This window comes from Nerophis ophidion, unplaced genomic scaffold (assembly GCF_033978795.1).
Source record: "Nerophis ophidion isolate RoL-2023_Sa unplaced genomic scaffold, RoL_Noph_v1.0 HiC_scaffold_45, whole genome shotgun sequence".
NCBI lineage: Eukaryota > Metazoa > Chordata > Actinopteri > Syngnathiformes > Syngnathidae > Nerophis > Nerophis ophidion.
The window spans coordinates 442,973-466,400 of NW_026906967.1; the positions used below are offsets into that span (position 1 = coordinate 442,973).

Below are 23,428 nucleotides of genomic sequence, written 5' to 3' on the forward strand. Positions count from 1 at the left end.
GGGATGACTTTTCAGAGTTTCATTTGTGAAGGAAATTGTCCAAGTCGAAAAGATAAATTGCAGATGTGTGTGAATGGTTTGATGATTTCTTCTGCTACGTTCCAGACCGTCCTCATGTCCAGGTCATAGATGTCACGTGATGTTTTGTTCTTGTTTTTCTGAATAACCTCCAAGACTTCCTTTTCGACAGTCGGAGTAAGGAACATCGAATATGGATTTTTTTCAATAAATTCCATGGGCTGTTCATCATTAATTAGGATTTTTTTTGCCAGCTTAGGTCCAATATTAACAAAAAACATATTGAAGCCGTCAGCAAACATCTTCTTGTCACTTATGATTTGGTCGTTCTCAACAAAAAACTCGGGATAACAAGGACTGTTTGAACCATGCCCAATAATTGTATTTAATACCTTCCAAATTCCCTTTATATCATTTTTCTTTTGGATTAATAGTTTGCTGGTGTATTCTTTCCTGCTTGCTCTTAATATGCTAGTTAATTTATTTTTATATGTTTTGTACTTTTCTTCAGTTTCTATGGTTTGATGCCTATAGAAAAGTCCTATATAAATAATTTTTCCTTTTGCAAGCGTTCGCAAGCCCTTTGGTTATCCATGGAGTTTTTTTGGAGTTAGTTATAGTGCATTTTTTGATGGGGCAGAGTGTATCATAAAGTCAGAAAAAAATGTCATGAAATAAATTACAAGCTGCATTTATATCTGACGTTTGAAAAACAGAATCCAAGTTTTGTTTCGCTAAATCATTTTTAAGTGCTGGTAATGATCGTTCAGTTGTGGCTCTTCGATAATATTCACTATTTCCAGGTTTGGATGTTTTGCAGTTATTATTGTACACCATGAACACTGGTAAATGATGACTGAGGTCACTCACTAACAAGCCTCCAGTTACAGTCTGATCCACAATGTTACAGAATATGTTGTCAATAAGTGTGGTGCTGTGTGTTGGGATTCCTGTGGCTGGTGTAATCAGTGGGAATAAGCCCATGCAGAACATGCGGTCAATAAATTCTGCGCTGTGTTTGTGTTTATTAGCATTCAAAAGGTTGATATTTAAGTCACCGCATACTATATATTTTTTGTTCCTTTTTAATAATTTTTCCATCCATTCATTAAATATTTTCAAGTCGGATTCTGGTGTTCTATAAACGCAGCTTACAATAATGTGTTTCCTATTTGAAAATGATAATTCCACAGTGACGCATTCAAAGAGTTCCTCAACAGCTAAACACATATCATTTACAATACTACAGTTGATATTTTTGTCCACATACAGAGCCACACCTCCTCCTCTCTTAGTTTTACGGTTGGTGCAAAACATTTCATACCCATTTAATTCAAACTCATTACATGTCTTCTCATTCATCCACGTCTCTGAAATACCTATAATATTAAATGGAGATTTGAATTGACTCAAGTAGTCCTGGATATCATCAAAATGAGAGTATAGACTCCTGCTATTAAAATGTACCAGAGATATGTTATCATCTTGCATAAATGTTTTATCAAATGTGACATCAGTATAATATAAACAATAATTGATGGTCTTTTGAGGAGCATTTCTATCTGGATCCATTCCTCTCATAAATCTTTGTGATTTGCAGTTGATGTGGTCAGAAAAATGGATTGATTCCAAATTTTGGGAGTTCATCAAATCTTCATTCTCCTCTATTTCAGAGGGGAATTCACTATCAGAACTATACATATCGAGTTATTTCAGGAACATGAAAAAAGGAAGAGGGTGTGTGATCCAGGTCAGATAAATGATTCCTTTGTTCATGAAACATGAACAAGAGAAGAGGGCATGTGGTCAAGGACTGTGGGCCACAGACACACAACACAAACATGCACACAACAACTGGACCATTCAAACAAAAACATAAACAAAATCTCATGTTCTTGACTCTTGGCTATATATATATGTAGGTGTGGGAAAAATCACAAGACTACTTAATCTCTACAGAAGTGTTTCATGAGGGGTTCCCTCAATCATCAGGAGATTTTAATGGAAGCATTCACATACAATGGTTTATATAGGGCACAGAGTGGGTGGGTACAGGCAGGCGTAGGGGCGTGGTGATTGGCTCATGTGTTACCTAGGAGGTGTTTCCGTCTGGGGCGGCACGTTGAAATGATTTCACTGCGCTTGTTGAGGGATGACAGATCTGGATGATATATAATAAACAGTTTCTCTTTTAAGCATAGGTTGCATCTTTTATTACCACTGTTGTAAGGTGTGCTGGATGCAAGAATTTGCCATGTTGTTGAATATTCAACATTATTGTCTTTGAGGTTCCAAATGTGCTTGCTGAGTTCTGTAGAATTCCGCAAAGTCTGGTTTCTAAAGGAGGCCTTGTGAATATTCCATCTGGTTTCAAACGCTCCTTCGGTTAATCCTACATACGTGTCGGATGTGTTAATGTCCTTGCGTGTTACCTTTGCTTGGTAAACCACTGATGTTTGTAAGCACCCTCCGTTGAGAGGGCAATCAGGTTTCTTGCGACAGTTACAATGTAACTGTCGCAAGAAACCTGATTACATTCCTAGGAATGTAACTGTTGCAAGAAACCTGATTATTAACTTATTATTATTGCGCTCTATCACGGTATCGAGCACTATCCTCTGGATAATCCAATCAAGATATATATATGTATATATATATATATATATATATATATATATATATATATATATATATATATATATATATATATATTTATATAAACATACATATACACACATATCATATATATATATATATATAAACATACATATACACACATATCATATATAAATATAAACATACATACACACACATATCATATATATATATATATATACATATATATATATGTATATATTTATATGTATATATATATAACATATGTATGAGGCATAGTAAGTATCACATATTAAATATAGAACAACTTCAAAATGCAAAAATAGTTTCCTAACTAATTCCCCAATCTGCTGGATTGTCAAAAAAGTGTTGTTGGGAGCCTTTGGAGAGTTTGATAGTTGCTCAATAGATGAGAAAGGCTTCAAAGACAGCTTTTCGAGCACTGTACATCGTGGAGAGCAGGGTCGTCTCAGCTTGGCCGTCGCGTCACTGTAGTCACTGTAGTCACTGTAGTCACTGTAGTCCCTGTAGTCACTGTAATCACTGTAGTTACTGTAGTCACTGTAGTCACTGTAGTCACTGTAATCACTTTAATCACTGTAGTCACTGTAATCACTGTAGTCACTGTAGTCACTGAAATCACTTTAATCACTGTAGTCACTGCAATCGCTGTAGTCACTGTAATCACTGCAATCACTGTAGTCACTGTAGTCACTGTAATCACTGTAGTCACTGTAGTCACTGTAGTCACTGTATTCAAAGGTAATCACTGTAGTCACTGTCACTGCAGTCACTGTAATCACTGCAGTCACTGTAATCACTGTAATCACTGTAGTCACTGTAGTCACTGTGGCCACTGTGATCACTGTAATCACTGTAGTCACTGTAGTCACTGTAATCACTGTAGTCACTGTAATCGCTTTAATCACTGTAGTCACTGTAGTCACTCTAGTCACTCTAGTCACTGTAGTCACTGTAGTCACTGTAGTCACTGTAATCACTGTAGTCACTGCAGTCACTGTAGTCACTGTAATCACTGTAGTCACTGTAGTCACTGTAATCACTGCAGTCACTGTAGTCACTGTAATCACTGTAGTCACTGCAATCACTGTAGTCACTGTAATCACTGTAGTCACTGTAAACACTGTAGTCACTGTAGTCACTGTAGTCGTTGTAGTCACTGTAATCACTGTAGTCACTGTAGTCACTGTAATCACTGTAGTCACTGTAGTCACTGTGGTCACTGTAGTCACTGTAATCACTGTAGTCACTGTAGTCACTGTAGTCACTGTAATCACTGCAGTCACTGCAGTCACTGTGGTCACTGTAGTTACTGTAATCACTGTAGTCACTGTAGTCACTGTAGTCACTGTGGTCACTGTAGTCACTGTAATCACTGTAGTCACTGTAGTCACTGTAGTCACTGTAATCACTGTAGTCACTGTAGTCACTGTGGTCACTGTAGTCACTGTGGTCACTGTAGTCACTGTAGTCACTGTAATCACTGTAGTCACTGTAGTCACTGTAATCACTGTAGTCACTGTAGTCACTGTAGTCACTGTAGTCACTGTAGTCACTGTAGTCACTGTGGTCACTGTAGTCACTGTAGTCACTGTAATCACTGTAGTCACTGTAATCACTGTAATCACTGTAGTCACTGTAGTCACTGTAGTCACTGTAGTCACTGTAGTCACTGTAGTCACTGCAGTCACTGTAGTCACTGTAGTCACTGTAGTCACTGTAGTCACTGTAGTCCGGGGCAAAGCCAACAGAGTTCCCTAGAGAGCTGAAGAGGATGTTTTTCTAGCCTGGTTGAGGATGCGGTCCTTATCCATGTACCGTAGACACCTGACAATCATGGTCCTGGGACGGGCAGATTGGAGCGGGGGGGCCCTCATGAGCTCCGGAGGACGAGCAGCCAAGGCAGGGAACCACTTGGGGATGTTGGCGGGCAGGTAAGACAGCGTGTTATTTCCTTCTTCGCCTTCCTTCATGTCAATTATTCTAATGCTTCTGTCCTCCAGATCTGTCATTTTTTTCTCAATGTGTGTGAGCCTTCTGGTGAACTTGAGCATAGTGTCCTCATTGCTATGGACTGGTGTTTCAATAGAAGACACTTCATTGCGGACAGTTTCTATGTCGGCAGCGTGCTTGGATGAAGTATCTTGAATTGACCCAAGTTGATCCTCCAATCGCTGGAATCGCTTTTGGGATCTAACCTCAGCGTCATTGAAACATTTCCTGAGTAGAGTCTCAAGGTAGGCCTCAGTGACGACGGATGTTTGAGACGAGGACGATCCTGATTCCATTGTTGCCTTTTTCATTGAAATTTGTAGCATGTGTGCGAAAAATGAGGAAAGTGTTGTTCATAAAAGAAAAAAAAAAAGTTATGGCAGAAATCCAAGTAGCTTAGAGTTTTTTTAGAGCATGCACAGGGGAGCTTCAGTTTTCAACTTGCTCTACTCCGCCATCTATTAAATATTCCAAATATCATTTTCTTCTTATTAGTCAAATATAAAGTTAGTAAAGATGTGAGAGTAATAAGTAAACAAACCTGTTTTGTGTAACACAACTTGATGTTTCGTGAAAACAGCGTCCAGTAGTTGATTGTTCTCCTCTTTTGTTCTAGAAAGTTCCGCCTGGTATTCTGCTATCGTTCTTTCTAACACTACAAATATTTCTTCAACGGCAGCAGTTAGTCGCTGATCCACCAACGCTCTCAACATTTGTAATGTAGACATTTTCACACAATCACAACACTTTACTCTCACACTTGATCTCTACTTAGCGATGTGTTGATAACTTCTGTGTCTTCTGTTAGCAGCTAACAAGCTAAGCTAACTAGCGAGCTAAGCTAACTAACAAGCAAAGATAGCACGAGAAGCGGCACAGTGCTTCTAGCGCATCCAGACGACTTTATCCTCTACTAAAGAATCAAATATGTATTTTATAGGCCATAAATATTTCAAACGGGAGAACAAATAATAAGACTGACTTATTAGCGTCCTGCTCGCGGCTTTCTGCGTCGATGTGCTTTCACGACAGTTAGCACACTTGACATTACAAGGCAGTACTGCTCTGCTTCTTCTTCTTTTCTGCTTTAAGAGTGCCACCTTCTGATATGGAGTGTGGACCGAGATTGAACCCTACTCTATAATATTTTATTTTATACAAGCTATCGGCCTATAATTACCTGCCACTTTCGGGTCTTTTCCTGGTTTGCATATTGGAATTATTACAGCTTCTTTCCACTCAGCTGCTCATTTTCCTCTTCATATATCCTGTACAGTTTATTACATACGCTCCTCTCATTTGCTGTAATTTGTTTCCTAATGACACAGCCCACATAAGCTGCTGTGTGATTCCCCCACAGTTACAACACTTCATCTGTTCATGACTTCCACATTGTCCATATTCCTGCTCCCCTCCACAGCGTCCACATCTCATCTTGGCATGACACACACTACTATGTGCCCAGAGTGTTGGCACTTGAAACAACGTACTGGGGGTGGCACGTAAGTTCTAACCTAAAAGCTTAAAAACCCTACCATGATTCTTTCCGGGAGGACTTCCTGGACAAACTGCAGTAGCACAGATTCGCTCTCCGTCTTTTCTCCGTTTCTAAATGCCATTAATCTCTTCATCATTGTGACAGTTCCCCCTTTCATTTCTCTTTTCAAATCTTCTAAATGTTCTCCTCTTGGGATTCCTGTCACCACTCCTCTTGCCCCCTTTCATTCTCCCACTTCCTTTATTTCCTTTAGTATCTTATTGCACAGCTTTTGCAATCGCATTGCTTTGTACTTTTACTCTCCATTTTTACATTTAATCAAACTACTTCCGTCCTTTAGCACTTTGGCCATCTCCACCTCTCCAATGTCCTTCTTTCATCCCTTAACCAGTGTCATCAAACTAATATCCTTCATGTCTTGATCTGACTTCAATGTATATATAATCTTGCAATTATCAACCATAATATTTTTCCTCCTTTCTACTCTCTTAGCGCTCTACTTTCCTTCATGACCTCCTCTCCCCTTCTTTCCTCTCTCCCCTCTAGTCCTATCCATGTCCATACCTTCCTCATACATCAGCTCACTATCTCCTTCCATCTCTTTTTAAGCAGCTACCAGAAATCCATCGCTGGATAATGGAGAGGTTTTGTGAAATAATAATTAAAAAAAGAATCACCTAAAAGCAAAAATAAAAATGAACTAAATCTCCTCTGTTCTGTACATCATTGTCCAAGTGACATTATATTGTCATCTTCCTCTTTATGCCATTTCCTCAAGGTGACAGAAAAACATGATACAACCTGCCTATCATGTGATTCTACCATGTTGGCAAAATACAAACACACAATATATTGACATATATAACACATAAAACATGGAATTAGAAGTGAACAGTACCCATCCCTACCAGCAAGTGTTGTTGTACTGGAAACTAATTTACAAACACAACTTCATCACACACAATACTCCACTATGGAATTGTTCTTATATTAAAATGAGAAACAAATCCATCTTTGTACAGCAATGGTTTGAAAAAGGTATTTGGTCACTGATGCAATTATTGACTGATAAAAGTGTTTTATTATTTGAAGATTTCATTAAGTACGACCTGCAAATAAAAATAATTACAAAAATTAAGAAGGCTTTCATTCAAAATATTTGAATTACAGTATGTCATTTTTTCAACTATTTACTATGAATTCTTTACTGTATTTTCTCTGGAACAAAACAATACTCATAACTTCATTTAATTTTTAAGATGTTGTTTTGCAATTGGATACAACACTTGTTCGTTCTGTGATAGGGAAACACAATAAACAGTTCATTTTAAGAATGTATGCAAAGTAAATCTCTGTGGGATGATGTACAATATTGGCTTTTGCCTGACACTCCAAACTTTGACTGATATTGATGTTGTTTTGGGGATGTTAAAAAAGAGAAAAAACAAAAAACACATTTTTAAACACAATACTGGATGTATTTGATGTATCCACAAATGTAAGATTTTTAAAACAAAGCCATCTTTCCACAAAAAAACATATGCTGTTTTCTCTCACTTTTATACTGCATAAAGGCCTGGGGACATACATATAAAATAATCACAACACAACCATCATGATTCAGGGTAATAACGATAATTAACAAAATACATTATAGAGACCCATCAAATGATTCATAAAATCACACATTTTAAAAGTGAATAAAAGACAACTGTTCAAATGATGTATAAAGTAAATAATAATATGCTTCCTGAAGTGGTCCAGAAGATGTTTCAGATGTGAACCAGAACATACAGTCAAGAAAATAAGTATTTGAACACCCTGCTATTTTGCAAGTTCCTCCACTTAGAAATCATTGAGGGGTCTAAAATGTTCATGGTAGTTGCATGTCCACTGTATGACAGATAACCTAAAAAGAAAAATCCAGAAATCACAATCTATGATTTTTTAACAATTTATTTGTGTATTACAGCTGAAAATAAGTATTTGAACACCTGTCTATCAGCTAAAATTCTGACCCTCAAAGACATGTTAGTCCGCCTTTAAAAGTCCTCCTCCACTCCACTGTATTATCCTGAATCAGATGCACCTGTGTGATGTCGTTAGCTGCATAAAGACACCTGTCCACCCCATACGATCAGAAAGACCCACACATTCAGCATGGCTAAGAGCAAAGAGCTGTCCAAAGACACCAGACACAATAGTGTACAACTCCACAAAGATGGAAAGGGCTCTGGAGAAATTGCCAAGTAGCTTGGTGATAAAAGGTCCACTGTTGGAGCAATCATTAGAAAATGGAAGAAGCTAAACATGACGCTCAATCTCAATCAGAGTGGAGCCCCGTGCAAGATATCACCTGGTGGGGTCTCAATGATGCTAAGAAAGGTGAGGAATCAGCCCAGGACTACACGGCAGGACTTGGTCAATGAGCTGAAATGAGCTGGGACCACTGTTTCCATGGTGACTGTTGGTAATACACTAAGACGTCATGGTTTGAAATCATGCATGGCACGGAAGGTTCCCTGCTTAAACCAGAACATGTTAAGGCCCGTCTTAAGTTTGCCGATGACCATTTGGATGATCCAGAGGATTAATGGGAGAAAGTTTTGTGGACAGATGAGACCCAAATTGACCTTTTTGGTCATAATTCCACTATGTGTGTTTGGAGGAAGAAGAATGATGCGTACCATCCCAAGATCACCATCCCTACTGTGAAGCATGGGGGTGGTAGCATCATGCTTCGGGGGTGTTTTTCTGCTCATGGAACAGGACGACTGTACTGTATTAAGGAGAGGATGACTGCAGCCATGTATTGTGAGATTTTGGCCAAAAATCTCCTTCCCTCAGTCAGATCATTGAAGATGAGTCGTGGCTGGATCTTCCAACATGACAATGACCCAAAGCACACAGCCAGGAAAACAAAGAAGGGGCTCATTAAGAACCATATCAAGGTTCCGGGGTGTCCTAGCCAGTCTCCAGACCTAAATCCAATTAAAAATCTTTGGAGGGAGCTGAAAGTCTGTGTTACTCAGCGACAACCCAGAAACCTGACTGATCTAGAGAAGACCTGAGTGGAGGAGTGGGCCAAAATCCCTCCTGCAGTCTGTACAAACCTGCTGAAGTACTACAGGAAATGTTTGACCTCTGTAATTGCAAACAAAGGCTACTCTACCAAATATTAATGTTGGTGTTCAAATACTTATTTTCAGCTGTATCACACGAATAAATTGTTCAAAAATCATAGGTTTTGATTTCTGGAATTTTCTTTTTAGGTTATCTGTCATACAGTGGACATGCACCTACTGTGAAATTTTCAGACCCCTCAATGATTTCTAAGTGGGAGAACTAGCAAAATAGCAGGGTGTTCAAATACTTATCTTCACTGTATATATATATATATATATATATATATATATATATATATATATATATGTGTGTGTGTGCACAAAATGTTTATTGCATGTAAAATATGTATTTTATTGTTTACTCTCACCTTTTTACTCAAATTGTTCTGTCCATTTTTTAATATAAGTACACAATGTTGCATATTAATGCATTTACTTGACTGAAAAAAGCAGTAATATAAAATATCTAATCTATAAATGTAAAGATCATATTAAACAGATTGTTAGACAAACAACAATGTCACACATGTTATATGTGCTGATGTTGTTAGAAAGTCAAAATGAAAGTCTGGACAGTTTATTTCAAATCCTGCAGTTTCATTTGCTGCTGCTGTTCTCACCAGCACACTTGTGTTTCTTACACTGGTACTTAGAAGACAATCTTTCACCACACACACTGCAACTCAACACTTTCTCTCCTGGGTGTCTTCTCATGTGTGCTACAAGCTTTGATCGTCAACAAAAGCTTCTGTTGCAGATTCAACAGGAATGCAATTTTTCACCAGTGTGTGTTCTCATGTGTGTTTTCAAACTACTACTTTGTGTAAATCCTTTACCACAGATTGAACAAGAAAAAGGTTTTTCACCGGTGTGTGTCCTCATGTGTCTTTTCAAATGTTGACTTTGTGTAAAACCTTTACCACAGGTTGAACAGGAAAAAGGCTTTTCACCAGTGTGTGTTCTCATGTGTCTTTTCAAATTGTTACTGTCTGCCAAACCTTTACCACAGGTTGAACAAACAAAAGGTCTTTCTCCAGTGTGTGTCCTCATGTGTTTTTTCAAATTGCGACTTTCTACAAAACCTTCACTACAGATTGTACAGGAAAAAGTTTTTTCACCAGTGTGTGTTCTCATGTGTACTTTCAAATTCTGACGTTGTGTAAAACCTTTACTACAGAGTGAACAAGAAAAAGGTTTTTCTCCAGTGTGTGATCTTATGTGTAATTTCAGAGAACTATGGTATTTAAAGGTTTTGTGACAGTGAGAAGATGTGAAGTGAGTGTTGTCAGTGTGACATGTCTTATCATCTTTAGAGTCTTCATCATCAGTGTCAGGAGAGTGTGACGTTGTGTCCTCACTATCTGATAGTGGAGCTAAGAGCTTGTCTGCTTGTGATCCTCCACAGTGGTCTCCATCAGCTTCTGTTGTCATGTGTTGTGTTGAGCTGCTGCTTGGAGGCTCCCCCCCTCCCCTCTCCTCACTTTCACCTTTCACCTCATCATCTTCACTCTTCACAGGGACACCAGTCACTGGGAACTCCTCCAACCATTTAGGCTGACTGATGCCCTTTTCCTCCTCTTCCTCTTTAATCTGCGGCGGCTCTTGGTCCTCCTCTTCCTCTTTAAAGTTGGGGGTCAGTGAGTCCTCCTCTTCCTTTTTGATGTGTAAGTTCAGTGGGTCCTCCGTTTGCCCTTTAATGTGAAGGGTCAGTTTAACATTATGGGTCTGTGGCTTCTCGTCTTCCTCTTTAATGTGGGGGGGCTGTGGCTCCTCTCCTCCCTCTTTGATGTGTTGGGAATGTGGTACCCCTTCTTCCTTGTGTATGTGGGGGTACTGTGGTTCCACCTCCTGCTCACGAGGAAGATGTTCTTCATCGAGGTCTGTGGGACAGGAGAAAACAAACATTCTTCAGAAAAGTCCAGTTTTGCTCAGTCACATGAGACAATGTCCTGCACCAACATATGATCTCACAATCTCATCAGTTTCCCCTCACAGCAGTCAGGGTACTTCCAGCTGACACATGAAGAAGACTTTCAGGGGAATGTCTTCCCAGGCCAACATCCAATCCATCTTATTCATATAAAAACTTCCTAAAAGTCATTCCTGCAATCCTTAATGGTAGACGCCATACGTGAAAGTGTGCTGTTCTCCCTCTGAATAAGTCATACACACACAGGAAATAATGTACCACATGCCAGCCTCCACACAGTAGTACTAGTGATGAGCTCCCCCTGCTGGTGGACAATAATTAGTCATTTTCACATTCATCTTTAGAGACATGTCTGTTATAAAAGAAGCATGAGCACAGTCAACATCTTGGCCAAGAAAGATGACATCTGTTTTGCTTTCATTTAGATAGTGTCACCACAGTTAAACTGGGAAGAAGTAATCAGATTACTGACTACACCTTCAAAAGATAACTTGTTTACCTTATGAATGATAGTAATAATGGATTATATTAATTTAGTGCGTTTCTAGACACTCAAATTGGGTTAGAGTGAGAATTGAAAAGGCATCATTCATGCAGTCCACACATTCAATCAAAATCAGAATCAGACATACCGTATTTCCTTGAATTGCCGCCGGGTATATAGTATGCGCCTGCCTAGAATTACTGCTGGGTCTAACTCGTTTCGCAAACTAATTAGCGCGTGCTTAGCATTACCGCCGGCTCAGGATGAACCCCGAGTCAAACTCGTTTCGCTAAATAATTAGCATATGCCTAGAATTTCCGCCGGGTCAAACTCGTCACGTCACGAGTGACACTTCACCTGTCATCATTTTCAAAATGGAGGACACTGATTTCAATAATTTGAAATCGCATCAAGGGAAAAAGATTAAGCGCTATTCAGTAGGATTTAAGGTCCAAGCTGTTGAAGATGCTAAAAAGAACAGTAAGCAGCTATGTTTTATTAATATACCGTAGCTGCGTGTGTCAAATATGAGTCATTAAATGACTCCCGCCTCTTGGTGGTAGAGGGCGCTAGTGATCCTTCTTGCGACTACTCGGCTGAAGAAGAAGTGACAACAAGCAGCAAGAGTGAGCAGCGTGTGTTTATTTTTTTCTCTTGCTTGCACTTTTAACATGGAGGATTACATATATCTAAAATAAAACAATTTTCAAAACTGGACTTTCAATCGAAGCAGGAGGTGATAAAGGAAGATCTCCATCGAGACAGAGAGACTTTGAACCTGAAGAAAGATAAGGAAGACTTCTATAAACAAGTTATCGATGCTTTTGATCAGAAGGAGCTGTGCATGGACTTCATTTATAAGTAAAGGTAAGACCATAATAACGTGTTTTTTTAAATTATATGTGCTTTTCATGATGGTATCCTTACATCACACTCAAATTTTTAAGCGCAGGACTAATTTTACCGCATGTCTTTGGTAAGTGCTGGAGTGAGAAGAGGTTTTATAATAATTACCGCATGCTTGCCTTTACCACATCCCTTTGGTAAATGCCGGAGTGAGAAGAGGTTTTAAATTAATTAGCGCCCCGGCGGGGCAATTCAAGGAAATACTGTACTTTATTAATCTCCAAGGGAAAGTTACATTTTTCAGCAATATGGTAAGCTACATTTAATAATAATAATAACAATAATAATAATAAGTAGATGAGGCAATTTTTCAAGGAATTGCGTGTGAATGCTCCAATGCTGATATTGAACTGAATTGCTGACAGAATGTAGTGTGAATGTAAGAATAGTTTGAATGTTAAAATGGTTTAAATCAGGGGTCTCAAACATGCGGCCCGTGAGACGTTATTATGCGGCCCGCACTTTGATATGACAATTTAATGTTGGTGCGGCCCGCGAGTTTAATATGAATGGCGCTTGACAGAGTCATACTTGCCAACATCCCCAATTTTCCCGGGAGACCCCTGAATTTCAGGGCATCAATTTTCTCAAAGCCCCTGTAGATTTGTACCAGATCAAAAATATTCAGGGAGTGCCATAAGGGTGCTGCCTTTAGCGCCCCCTACATCATGAACTGACAGCGTGCAAGCCTAGTTGTATGTTGCATCTGGCCATGAAATATCTATGTGTGTTATTGCAAGATATATTTGATCAACAGCTACACACGTCACACTAAGGGTGGCCGTAAGAAAAACTTTAAGACTGTTACAAATATGTGCCAGATTGTGAACCCACACCAAACAAGAATGACAAACACATTTCGGGAGAACATCTGCATCATAACACAACATAAACACAACAGAACAATTACCCAGAATCCCATGCAGACCCAACTCTTCCGGGCTACAATATACACACCACCGCTACCACCAACCCCCTACCCTCCCTACTTGCGTCGGTTGAGGTGTTGTATATTGTAGCCCGGGAGAGTAAGGGCTGCATTTGTGTTAGTGTGCGGAAATTTTCCCAAAATGTGTTTGTCATTCTTGTTTGGTGTCGGTTCACAGTGTCGCGCATATTTGTAACAGTGTTAAAGTTGTTTATACAGCCACCCTCAGTGTGACCTGTATGGCTGTTGAACAAGTACGTCTTGCAGCCACGTACGTTGTTCTGCACAAGATTCATACAACATGTTGTGGAGCCGGCATGTTGGTTGTGTGATATAAAAGCGTGCGCGATGACATGTAGTGGAGCAGTAGTCCTCTTTTAGGGGGTGCGCAAACCCCTGAAAGGTACTTGAAGGTATGCCAAGGGACAAGTGAGATTTATTAAAAACATTCTAAAAAAAAACAGCAATTCATAAATCCTTTATAAATATGTTTGTTGAATAATACTTCAATGAAATATGAATGTAAGTTTATAAACTGAAAAAATAATTTAAAAAATCCAACATTCAGTGTTGACAGCTAGACTTTTTGTGGACATGTTCCATAAATATTGATGTTAAAGTTTTTTTGTTTTTTTTTGTGAAGAAATATTTAGAAGTAAGTTGATGAATCCAGATGGATCTCTATTACAATCCCCAAAGAGGACACTTTAAGTTGATGATTACTTCTATGTGTAGAAATCTTGATTTATAATTAAATCACTTGTTTACTTTTCAACAAGTTTTTTTATTTATGTTTATATCTTTTTTTCCAAATATTTCAAGAAAGACCACTACAAATGAGCAATATTTTGCACTGTTATACAATTGAATAAATCAGACACTGATGACATAGTGCTGTATTTTACTTCTTTATCTCTTTTTTTTCAACCAAAAATGCATGGCTCTGATTAGGGGGTACTTGAATTAGAAAAATGTTCACAGGGGGTACATCACTGAAAAAATGTTGAGAACCAATGTTGTAGAGGACGTTAAAGGCAGTGCAGTCACGGCAGCCCTTAATAATGTCGGCCGGGTGAAAATTGGTAAAAATTGGGGAGAATGGTTGCACCGGTAGATTGTCGGGAGGTGCACTGAAATTCAGGAGTCTCCCGGAAAAATGGTGAGGATTGGCAAGTATGTTGCTAGGGCGGGAAAGCCATTCATAGAAAGTGAATTCATTAAAAAGCGCATGTTACATTTTTTAAGAAATCTTTTCTTGCGGCCCAGCCTCACCCAGTTTCTGCATCCAGTGGCCCCCATGTAGATAGAGTTTCAGACCCCTGGTTTAAATGGTGAAGAGTTTGAATTTAAAGGAAAATTGAAATTTGGTTTGGAACTTGAGAAAGTGTTAGTTTGAATGTCCAGGATGAGTGGAATGAGTTGATGTTGGAATGGTTTGAATAGGTTGAAAAATGTGGGGATGGTGCAACTTGGACAAATGTTACTCAGGTGGGTGTACGCATGTGTGGAAGGTACGTAGACACAGAAAACTTCCCCACAAGCATGTTTGTGTGATTGACAGAAATATTTCAAGTCAATGTCCAGAGGTATTAAAACATTAGTCAATCAATCACACAAACGGTCAATGAACTTTGCAGTCATGGATACACTGTGTGTTTATTTTCTCCGGCTGCGGCTCTCGAACTGCATACAAAAGGCCTTCTTTTGTTCATTTGGTCTGAAAGCGTAAAAAAGCGCTGCCTCAATATGGCACAAATAAAGCTGGTCTGGGGGCCCAAACGTTGCCATTCTTTTGTGAGTGTAGTCCTTATGTGACATCATCACGTCACCTTCATGAGGAAGCTGAGCTTGTTTCATACACGACTCCCCTCAGCCGTCTCCACTCCAACACGCATGAGCAGCTAACTTGGCTAACATTAGCAGGTCTGGTGATGCACCACACGTGACCTACGGTGGCCTAGGATGGACAAACCAGACAATTCTCACAAGACCACAACTCTTCTTCTCTCACCTTCCCAAAGTAATAATGTAGTCAATAATCACTGAACTCAACAAAAAAAATAAGGCATATTATTTCAACAATGACTTACGGAGTCACAGAATTGGCTAATAAAACAAAATCTACTGTTCACTGCACAATATTAGGGAAATTGACACAAATATAAGAGAAATGTTGTCATTCTTAGAAGAAGCAACATTTGTTAGAGAAAATAATGCCTTGCCGGTAAGGTCTATTCAGGTGTACTGGAGAGGAGGCTACGACAAATAGCCGAACCTCGGATTCAGGAGGAACAGTGTGGTTTTCGTCCCGGTCGTGGAACTGTGGACCAGCTATACTCTCAGCAGAGTCCTTGAGGGTACATGGGAGTTTGCCCAACCAGTCTACATGTGCTTTGTGGACTCGGACAAGGCACAGAGAGTCTTATCGTGGCGGTCCGCTCCTTGTATGATCAGTGTCAGAGCTTGGTCCGCATCGCCGGCAGTAAGTCAGACACCTTTCCAGTGAGGCTTGGACTCCGTCAAGGCTGCACTTTGTTACCGATTCTGTTCGTAACTTTTATGGATAGAATTTTTATGCGCAGTCAGGGCGTTGAGGGGATGTGGTTTGGTGGCTGCAGGATTAAGTCTCTGCTTTTTGCAGATAATGTGGTCCTGGTGGGTTCATCTGGCCAATATATTCAGCTCTCACTGGATCAGTTTCAGTAGAGTGTGAAGCGACTGGGATGGAAATCAGCACCTCCAAGTCCGAGTCCATGGTTCTCACCCGGAAATGGGTGGATTGCCAATATCCGGCTTGGGGAGGAGATCTTGCTTCAAGTGGAGGAGTTCAAGTACCTCTGAGTTTTGTTCACGAGTGAGGGAAGAGTGGATCGTGAGATCAACAGGCGGATCGGTGCGGCGTCTTCAGTAATGCGGACACTTTATCGATCCGTTTTGATGAAGAAGGAGCTGAGCCGGAAGGCAAAGCTCTCAATTTATTGTTCAATCTACGTTCCCATCCTCACCTATGGTCATGAGCTTTGGGTTATGACCGAAGGACAAGATCACGGGTACAAGCTGCCGAAATTAGCTTCTTCCGCCGGGTGGCGGGGCTCTCCCTTAGAGATAGGGTGAGAAGCTCTGTCATCCGGGAGGAACTCAAAGTAAAGCTGCTGCTCCTCCACATGGAGAGGAGCCAGATGAGTTGGTTCGGGCCACGGGGAAGACCCAGGACACATAGTGAAGACTATGTCTTCCGGCTGGCCTGGGAATGCCTCGAGATCCCCCGGGAGGAACTGGACGAAGTGGCTGGGGAGAGGGAAGTCTGGGTTTCTCTGCTTAGGCTGCTGACCCCACGACCCGACCTCGGATAAGCAGAAGAAGATGGATGGATGGAAAATGTGTTCTGGACCACTCATTCATCCTTTAAACACACAATTGTCCCGTCCTTTAGGCGGTCATTTGGAATAGCGACTAAGCTACGAAGCTAAAACTGGCAAGGAAAATCCATACACCTGCAACACATCTCATCTGCTTGTGTTGTTGTGAACGACATCATCAATGTTGGAATAATGTACAAACCGGACTGCAGTCGCAACTTTCGCATCTACACATCAAGCTGAGAACAGCAACACACTTCCCCCTTCAGAATAATAGGTCTGACTGCGCTAACAAAATAAAGGTTAAAAAAAAAAAAGCACCTTACACAAGCATAATGTACTTATTGATGCATTTACACAATTATTATGCTTTGACCCAAAGTACGGGTCAAAATTGTTCAAAGATTTATTGCACAAATAAATGTGAGCGACTCTGCATTTAATCAAGAAACTGGAAAGAAAATAACATTTGCCCTGGTGCCCTTCTAACTTGCCTTGGTGCCCTAAAATATGAGCCCTCCTTTAAGGCAACACTTGTCTTGACCTTAAAGGGGAACATTATCACAATTTCAAAAGGCTTAAAACCAATAAAAATCAGTCCCCAGTGGCTTGTTTTATTCTTTGAAGTTTTTTTTTCCAAAATGTTACCCGTCCCGGAATATCCTTAAAAAAAGCTTTAAAGTGCCTTATTTTAGCTATCTTCGAAGCCACTGTCCATTTTCCTGTGACGTCATCCAGTGCTGCCAATACAAACAACATGGCGGTTACCACAGCAAGATATAGCGACATTAGCTCGGATTCAGACTCGGATTTCAACGGTTTAAGCGATTCCACGGATTACACATGTATTGAAACGGATAGAGTATGGAGGCAGATAGCGAAAACTAAATTGAATAACAAACTGAAGCTATTGAGCGAATAACTATTGACGCTATTCGGCCATGTTTGCCTTAGCGCCGCCGGTAAAATGTGCAGACCAACGATCGGAAGTTTCGCATCTTGTGAAACTGGATCAACTTAAACCCGTCGATTGGTAAGTGTTTGTTTGGCATTAAATGTGGGTGGAGGGAAACGCTGGATTTAAAAATAGTTTCAATTGTACATACAGCTAGCTTAAATAGCATGTTAACATCGATTAGCTGGCAGTCACGATGCGACCAAATAAGTCTGATTAGCACATAAGTCAACAACATCAACAAAACTCACCTTTGTGATTTCGTTGACTTCATCGTTGCAAATGCATCTGCAGGTTATCCATACATCTCTGTGCCATGTCTGCCTTAGCATCGCCGGTAAAATGTGCAGACACTGCGGCACATTCAATGGGGGTCTGGCGGCCGATTTCTTGCCACTTTCGCATCTTTGGGCCAGTGGTGCAACTTGAATCCCTCCCTGTTAGTGTTGTTACACCCTCCGACAACACACCGACAAGGCATGAAAAAACGGAAAATAACAGAGCGGAGACGCTGTGTTTGTAATGTGTTTGAGAAAATGAAAATGGCGGCTTCATTACCTAGGTGACGTCACATTCTGACGTCATCGCTCCTGAAGCGATAAACTGAAAGGCGTTTAACTCGCCAAAATGTACCCATTTAGAGTTCGGAAATCGGTTAAAAAAATATACGGTCTTTTTTCTGCAACATCAAAGTATATATTGACGCTTACATGGGTCTGCTGATAAGGTTCCCCTTTAAAAAGGAAACATTTGAGGCATGTCGATGATGTGCTTTTTTCCTATCCATCCATCCATTTTCTACCGCTTTTCCCTTTTGTTTTCCCTTTTGGACTTACAGGTGGGCAGAAGAGGGGATACACCCTGGAAATTTCCATTCAACCTTTACATTATTTATTTAAATGGTATCCTAATTAAAAATGTATCCTCCAGTTTGTGGCTATTGTAAGGCATATTTCCAAAGGATATGCATTTTTACAGGATGTTTTAGAGATAGCGATTAAAAAATGACTTCTTGGTATATTACATTGATCAACTAATTCTTATTTAGGGGGCTTAGTGAGCGGAATAGAGGTGATCCCATTGACTCCATTGATAAATCTAGGATAGTTAAGATTTTGCTGACGTTTCTTTAGAACTTAGAATTCATAAAAAATAAAAAACAAAACATGTTAATGTCTAACATAAGGTTTGTGAACAATAGGCACAGTTAAAAGAAAAAAACAGATCCCCTTTGATATGTTTTCTACATCCTGTGAACGGGTTGATGCTGTGGTGAAAGTGGGAAAATAAATGCATGTCGGGAAAATGCAAATTTCAGCAGAAATGGTTTTGAAACGTTTTAAAACCTGGTTAAAGATACACATGCCTTTCTGGCATGTGTATGTTGTAAAATGATGGTAGAATTAGCTTTATTATTTGTGTCATGCCCCCGGCCCAACTCTGACTTGTTCCACCACTGAAAGTTTGTAGTACAAATGGACTGGGATGTGTAACTCATCTTTAGTAGTTACATTCCACAGAACACAGACAACCACGTGGTTGCAAGACCACGTTGCAAGTAGCAGACGGAATGCATCATCCTCACAAGACAACACAACTTCTTATACACAATATATTAAGCATAGTGTTATTCATCAAATATAAAGTTAGTAAAGATGTGAGAGTAAAAAGTAAACAAACCTGTTCTGTGTAACACAACTTGATGATGTTTCTTATAATAAACGTCCAGTAGTTGACGTTGTCGCTCGTCCTCCTCTTTTGTTGGACAAAGTTCCTCCTCATACTTTGCTATCCTTCTTTCGCACATTTTCACACAATCACAACACTTTACTCTCACACTTGATCTCTACTTAGCGATGTGTTGATAACTTCTGTGTCTTCTGTTAGCAGCTAACAAGCTAAGCTAACTAGCGAGCTAAGCTAACTAACAAGCAAAGATAGCACGAGAAGCGGCACAGTGCTTCTAGCGCATCAATACCACTTTATCCTTAACTAAAGAATCAACGATGTATTTTATAGGCCGTAAATATTATAAACTGGAGAACAAATAATAAGAGTGACTTATTAGTCCTACTTGCGGCTTTCTGCGTCGATGTGCTTTCACGACAGTTGGCACACTTCCGCTGCCTTCCGTTCACGCCGGAAGCTGGGAATGACGTCACAGCCGAGGGGACGAAGAGGCAAAATATTGCCTGCCGTTACTGTTACCATGCTTTTCTTTCCTGTAATATTTATTTGAATAACAATGTGATATAAAAGAGTGTCTTATTTTTTTTAAAATAAATTCAAAGTATATCAAACAAAGCTTTAATGATGGGGTTCAGTGGCGCCCCCGTGCGACATTTATTGCAATGACAAGAGTGAAAGTGCTAGAAATTGTAGCGATATTACTGCCTGAATTATTTAAATTTACCCTTCCACGTGTTTTTATTGTTGTTCCCTACACCTCATTCCTACTTGCTCATTTCATCCAAAATACTCTCATTTATTTATTTTCATTTCTATTGAGGCTCTTCTCTTTTCAACAACATCAATCAGTGAATAGTTTGCATCTTCATTTGTTGCTCAGACTTTTAACGAGTCAAACTTGTTCAAGTTGTCTCACTTTAACAGCAACATACATCAAACTTTTTACTTCAGCGTTTCCGGAATCGTTGGTTTCACTTTTGAATAATAAAATAACAATAATTAATCCAGGAAACAATGAGTAGTATCAGTTATGAGATGCGATGTACATCAGAATAATTTAATGTACACAAACATCACTCTATTGGCGGGAATTATTCCGATATAACGGATATAATTGACCCCAAAGGGACAAGCGGTAGAAAATATTAATATAAAATAAGAGTGCACAGATCCAGTTACAATAAAAGAAAGGAAAAATCGAAAGAGAGGGAAAAAAAGTTCTCAAACTGATAACATGAAAGATGAACTCTTAAGTCTAAAAAGTGACTGTAGCGGCGAATAGCTGTCTCGTCAGCTGATGCGCGTGCTCGTAACCTCAGCGACCTGGCAACCAACCAAACCCCATTAAAAAAATAAAAAAATAAAATAAAATAATATTTTTTGGTAAAGCACATCCGAACCCCCTATTCACCTTGGCAACCCCAGGTAAAATATAGTTCAGCCAGTCTGTTTATATGATCACCCCATCTATTCACGTTCACGCGCAGAAAGAGCGCCGCGCGCTCCCGTCTCACCTGCTGGTGCACGAGCCCGATAATTAGAGAGCTGCGTCTAATCAAGGAGAGCATAAGTCAGAAGACGCCACCGCAGCACAGAATGGGAGAAGGTTTGCTATCCTTGACGATAACCCACAGTTGTGACAAAAGCAAAAGCTGAACGGACAGCCGGTAAGATTACGCTTTATTACCCAAAAATATGTAAAACTATTGACAAAATACTGGTTGACTTTATTTGGAAAAACAAAATTCAGTATATAAATAAATCAGTTATAATGAACAATTACAATCAGGGTGGTCTAAACTTTCTTGACTTCACTACACTAAACAACACCTTTAAAATTAATTGGATAAGACACTACCTGAAAGACCCTACCTCAATTTGGAACTTTATTTCTCATCATGTATTCTCTAACCTTGGAGGCCTAACATTTTTGCTATTGTGTAATTCTAACATTGACAGGATTCCTGTTGCACTCTCAAACTTCCACAAACAAGCCCTTCTAGCATGCTCTCTTATATACAAGCACAATAATTTCTCACCTACCAAATATATCATCTGGAACAATAAAGACATATGTTACAAAAGGAAATCTCTTTTCCTCAACAATTGGTTTAACAATAACATTATTTTAGTGAGTCAGCTTTTCAATAAGGAAGGTCAACTTTTTAATTACCAAGAATTTCTCAACCATTTTAAGATACCTGTGACTCCCAAACAATTTGATATTGTATTTGATGCCATTCCAACACCTGTTATTATGTTGTACATTCCAACACCTGTTATTATGTTGTACATTCCAACACCTGTTATTATGTTGTACATTCCAACAGGTGTTATTATGTTGTACATCCCAACAGGTGTTATTATGTTGTACATTCCAACACCTGTTATTATGTTGTACAGGGCTTACACACCTCCTCTTTCTGCTGTAAAAATTGTGAATGATCCACTTGACACTCCTGTGGGGAAACTTTGCTTTGATAAAAAAGAAAAAAAAAAAGAAAAATCCGCAGCTTATTCCGAAATGATTGTGTGTCTGTCTCCTATGTAATTTCCCTCTGGAATAATGTTGTAAATGACATCTGTTGGGTCAAAACGTGGTCCCTTCCTAACAGGTATTTACTTCCCAACAAAGTCAAAGAGATATCATTTAAAATCATTCCTGGTTATTACCCTGTAAAGACTGTGATGGTTAAATAGAAGAAGGACATTGATGTTATGTAACATGCACCCAGAGACTGTTAACCACTTGTTTTATACTTGTGAAAACACTCCATCACTATGGCAGGCATCTGTCGCTTCATCCTGGACAATATTTATGACAAATTTGTGCTTTACTTTAAAGATGTGATTTTTGGTTTTACACTGTATGAACAAAAATTTGAAAAGGAATTCTACCTTTGCAACCTCATTATTTTATTGGCTAAGTTTTATATTCATAAATGTAAGTTTCTTAATACCCGTCCTATCTTTTGTGCCTTTAAAAAAGATTTTGAACTTTACATTAAAACACTCTCTACCTCTAACAACAAAAAAGCTGTGAAAATGATGATTCTGTGTTCCAAATTTAAGTTATTTAATGAATCTGAATGAACCTATGGCTTTGCACTTTGTTTATTATATATATATATATTTGTTTGTATTCTATTTTTGTTATTTTGAATTTACAACCCCCTGGCACTGTTTTGTGCTGTTTTCATAATGTTTTATAATGTTTTATATTGTTGTTTGGCTTACTGTTTGTAATTGTTGAAATGTATAAATAAAAATTTCAAAAAAAAAAAGGAAGGCAGCTGAACAGAGCAGTACTGCTTTGTAACGTCAAGTGTGCCAACTGTCGTGAAAGCACATGGACTGAGAAAGACGTGAGCAGGACGCTAATAAGTAGTGATGGGTTGATGAGGCTTCATGTATCGTTTGGACACATTGCAAAACTGTATTGATACTGTGTCAATACTGTGTCACTAAATAATGACATCTACTGGACAGTAAAAATCCCTACAGGCAACCTATGGACCGACTCAACTGACACTGATTTTATGACCTAGTATATACAATAATATAAACCAAGTCATTGTATTTCATTTAGGATTATTTCATATCTTCATTTAAATAATACTATATGTTTATCTTTTTTAGATACAGTCAATAAATAATGTGAACATGATTGATTGATTGAAACTTTTATGTATTAGTAGATTGCACAGTTCAGTACATATTCCGTACCATTTACCACTAAATAGTAACACCCCAATAAGTTTTTCAACTTGTTTAAATCGGGGTCCACGTTAAGCAAGTCATGGTAAAAAGTAACTGGGGCCGAGCTGGACTCGAACAACCGCCCTATGGGATTCAATATGAACGCTTTTGGTCCTTCACTCTACCAACTCAGCTACCGGAGAAAACA

At 39.2% G+C, this 23,428-nt stretch overlaps 2 protein-coding genes across 2 annotated transcripts in view; one reads left to right on the top strand and one right to left on the bottom strand.

Annotated features, from left to right (window-relative positions):
• LOC133546839 (oocyte zinc finger protein XlCOF6.1-like) overlaps positions 1 to 23,428 on the top strand; it is a 267,073-nt gene that overhangs the window by 206,378 nt on the left and 37,267 nt on the right. The gene's annotated exons all lie outside the window — the stretch shown is intronic.
• On the bottom strand, positions 9,832 to 19,832 carry LOC133546836 (gastrula zinc finger protein 5-1-like). The gene is made up of 2 exons (XM_061892674.1): positions 19,513 to 19,832; positions 9,832 to 11,150 (listed from the first exon to the last, which is right to left on the bottom strand). The coding sequence occupies exons 1-2, from the start codon at positions 19,637 to 19,639 to the stop codon at positions 10,030 to 10,032; spliced, it is 1,248 nt and encodes a 415-aa protein (XP_061748658.1). The 5' UTR covers positions 19,640 to 19,832; the 3' UTR covers positions 9,832 to 10,029.

What these genes read in the sequence shown, in the direction of transcription:
- LOC133546836 (XM_061892674.1), bottom strand. Translation starts at nt 19,639, where the DNA reads ATGTGCGAAAGAAGGATAGCAAAGTATGAGGAGGAACTTTGTCCAACA. An exon ending in AGTTGTGTTACACAGAACAG is followed by an intron (nt 11,151 to 19,512) that starts GTTTGTTTACTT and finishes CCTGTCCCACAG; the next exon opens with ACCTCGATGAAGAACATCTT.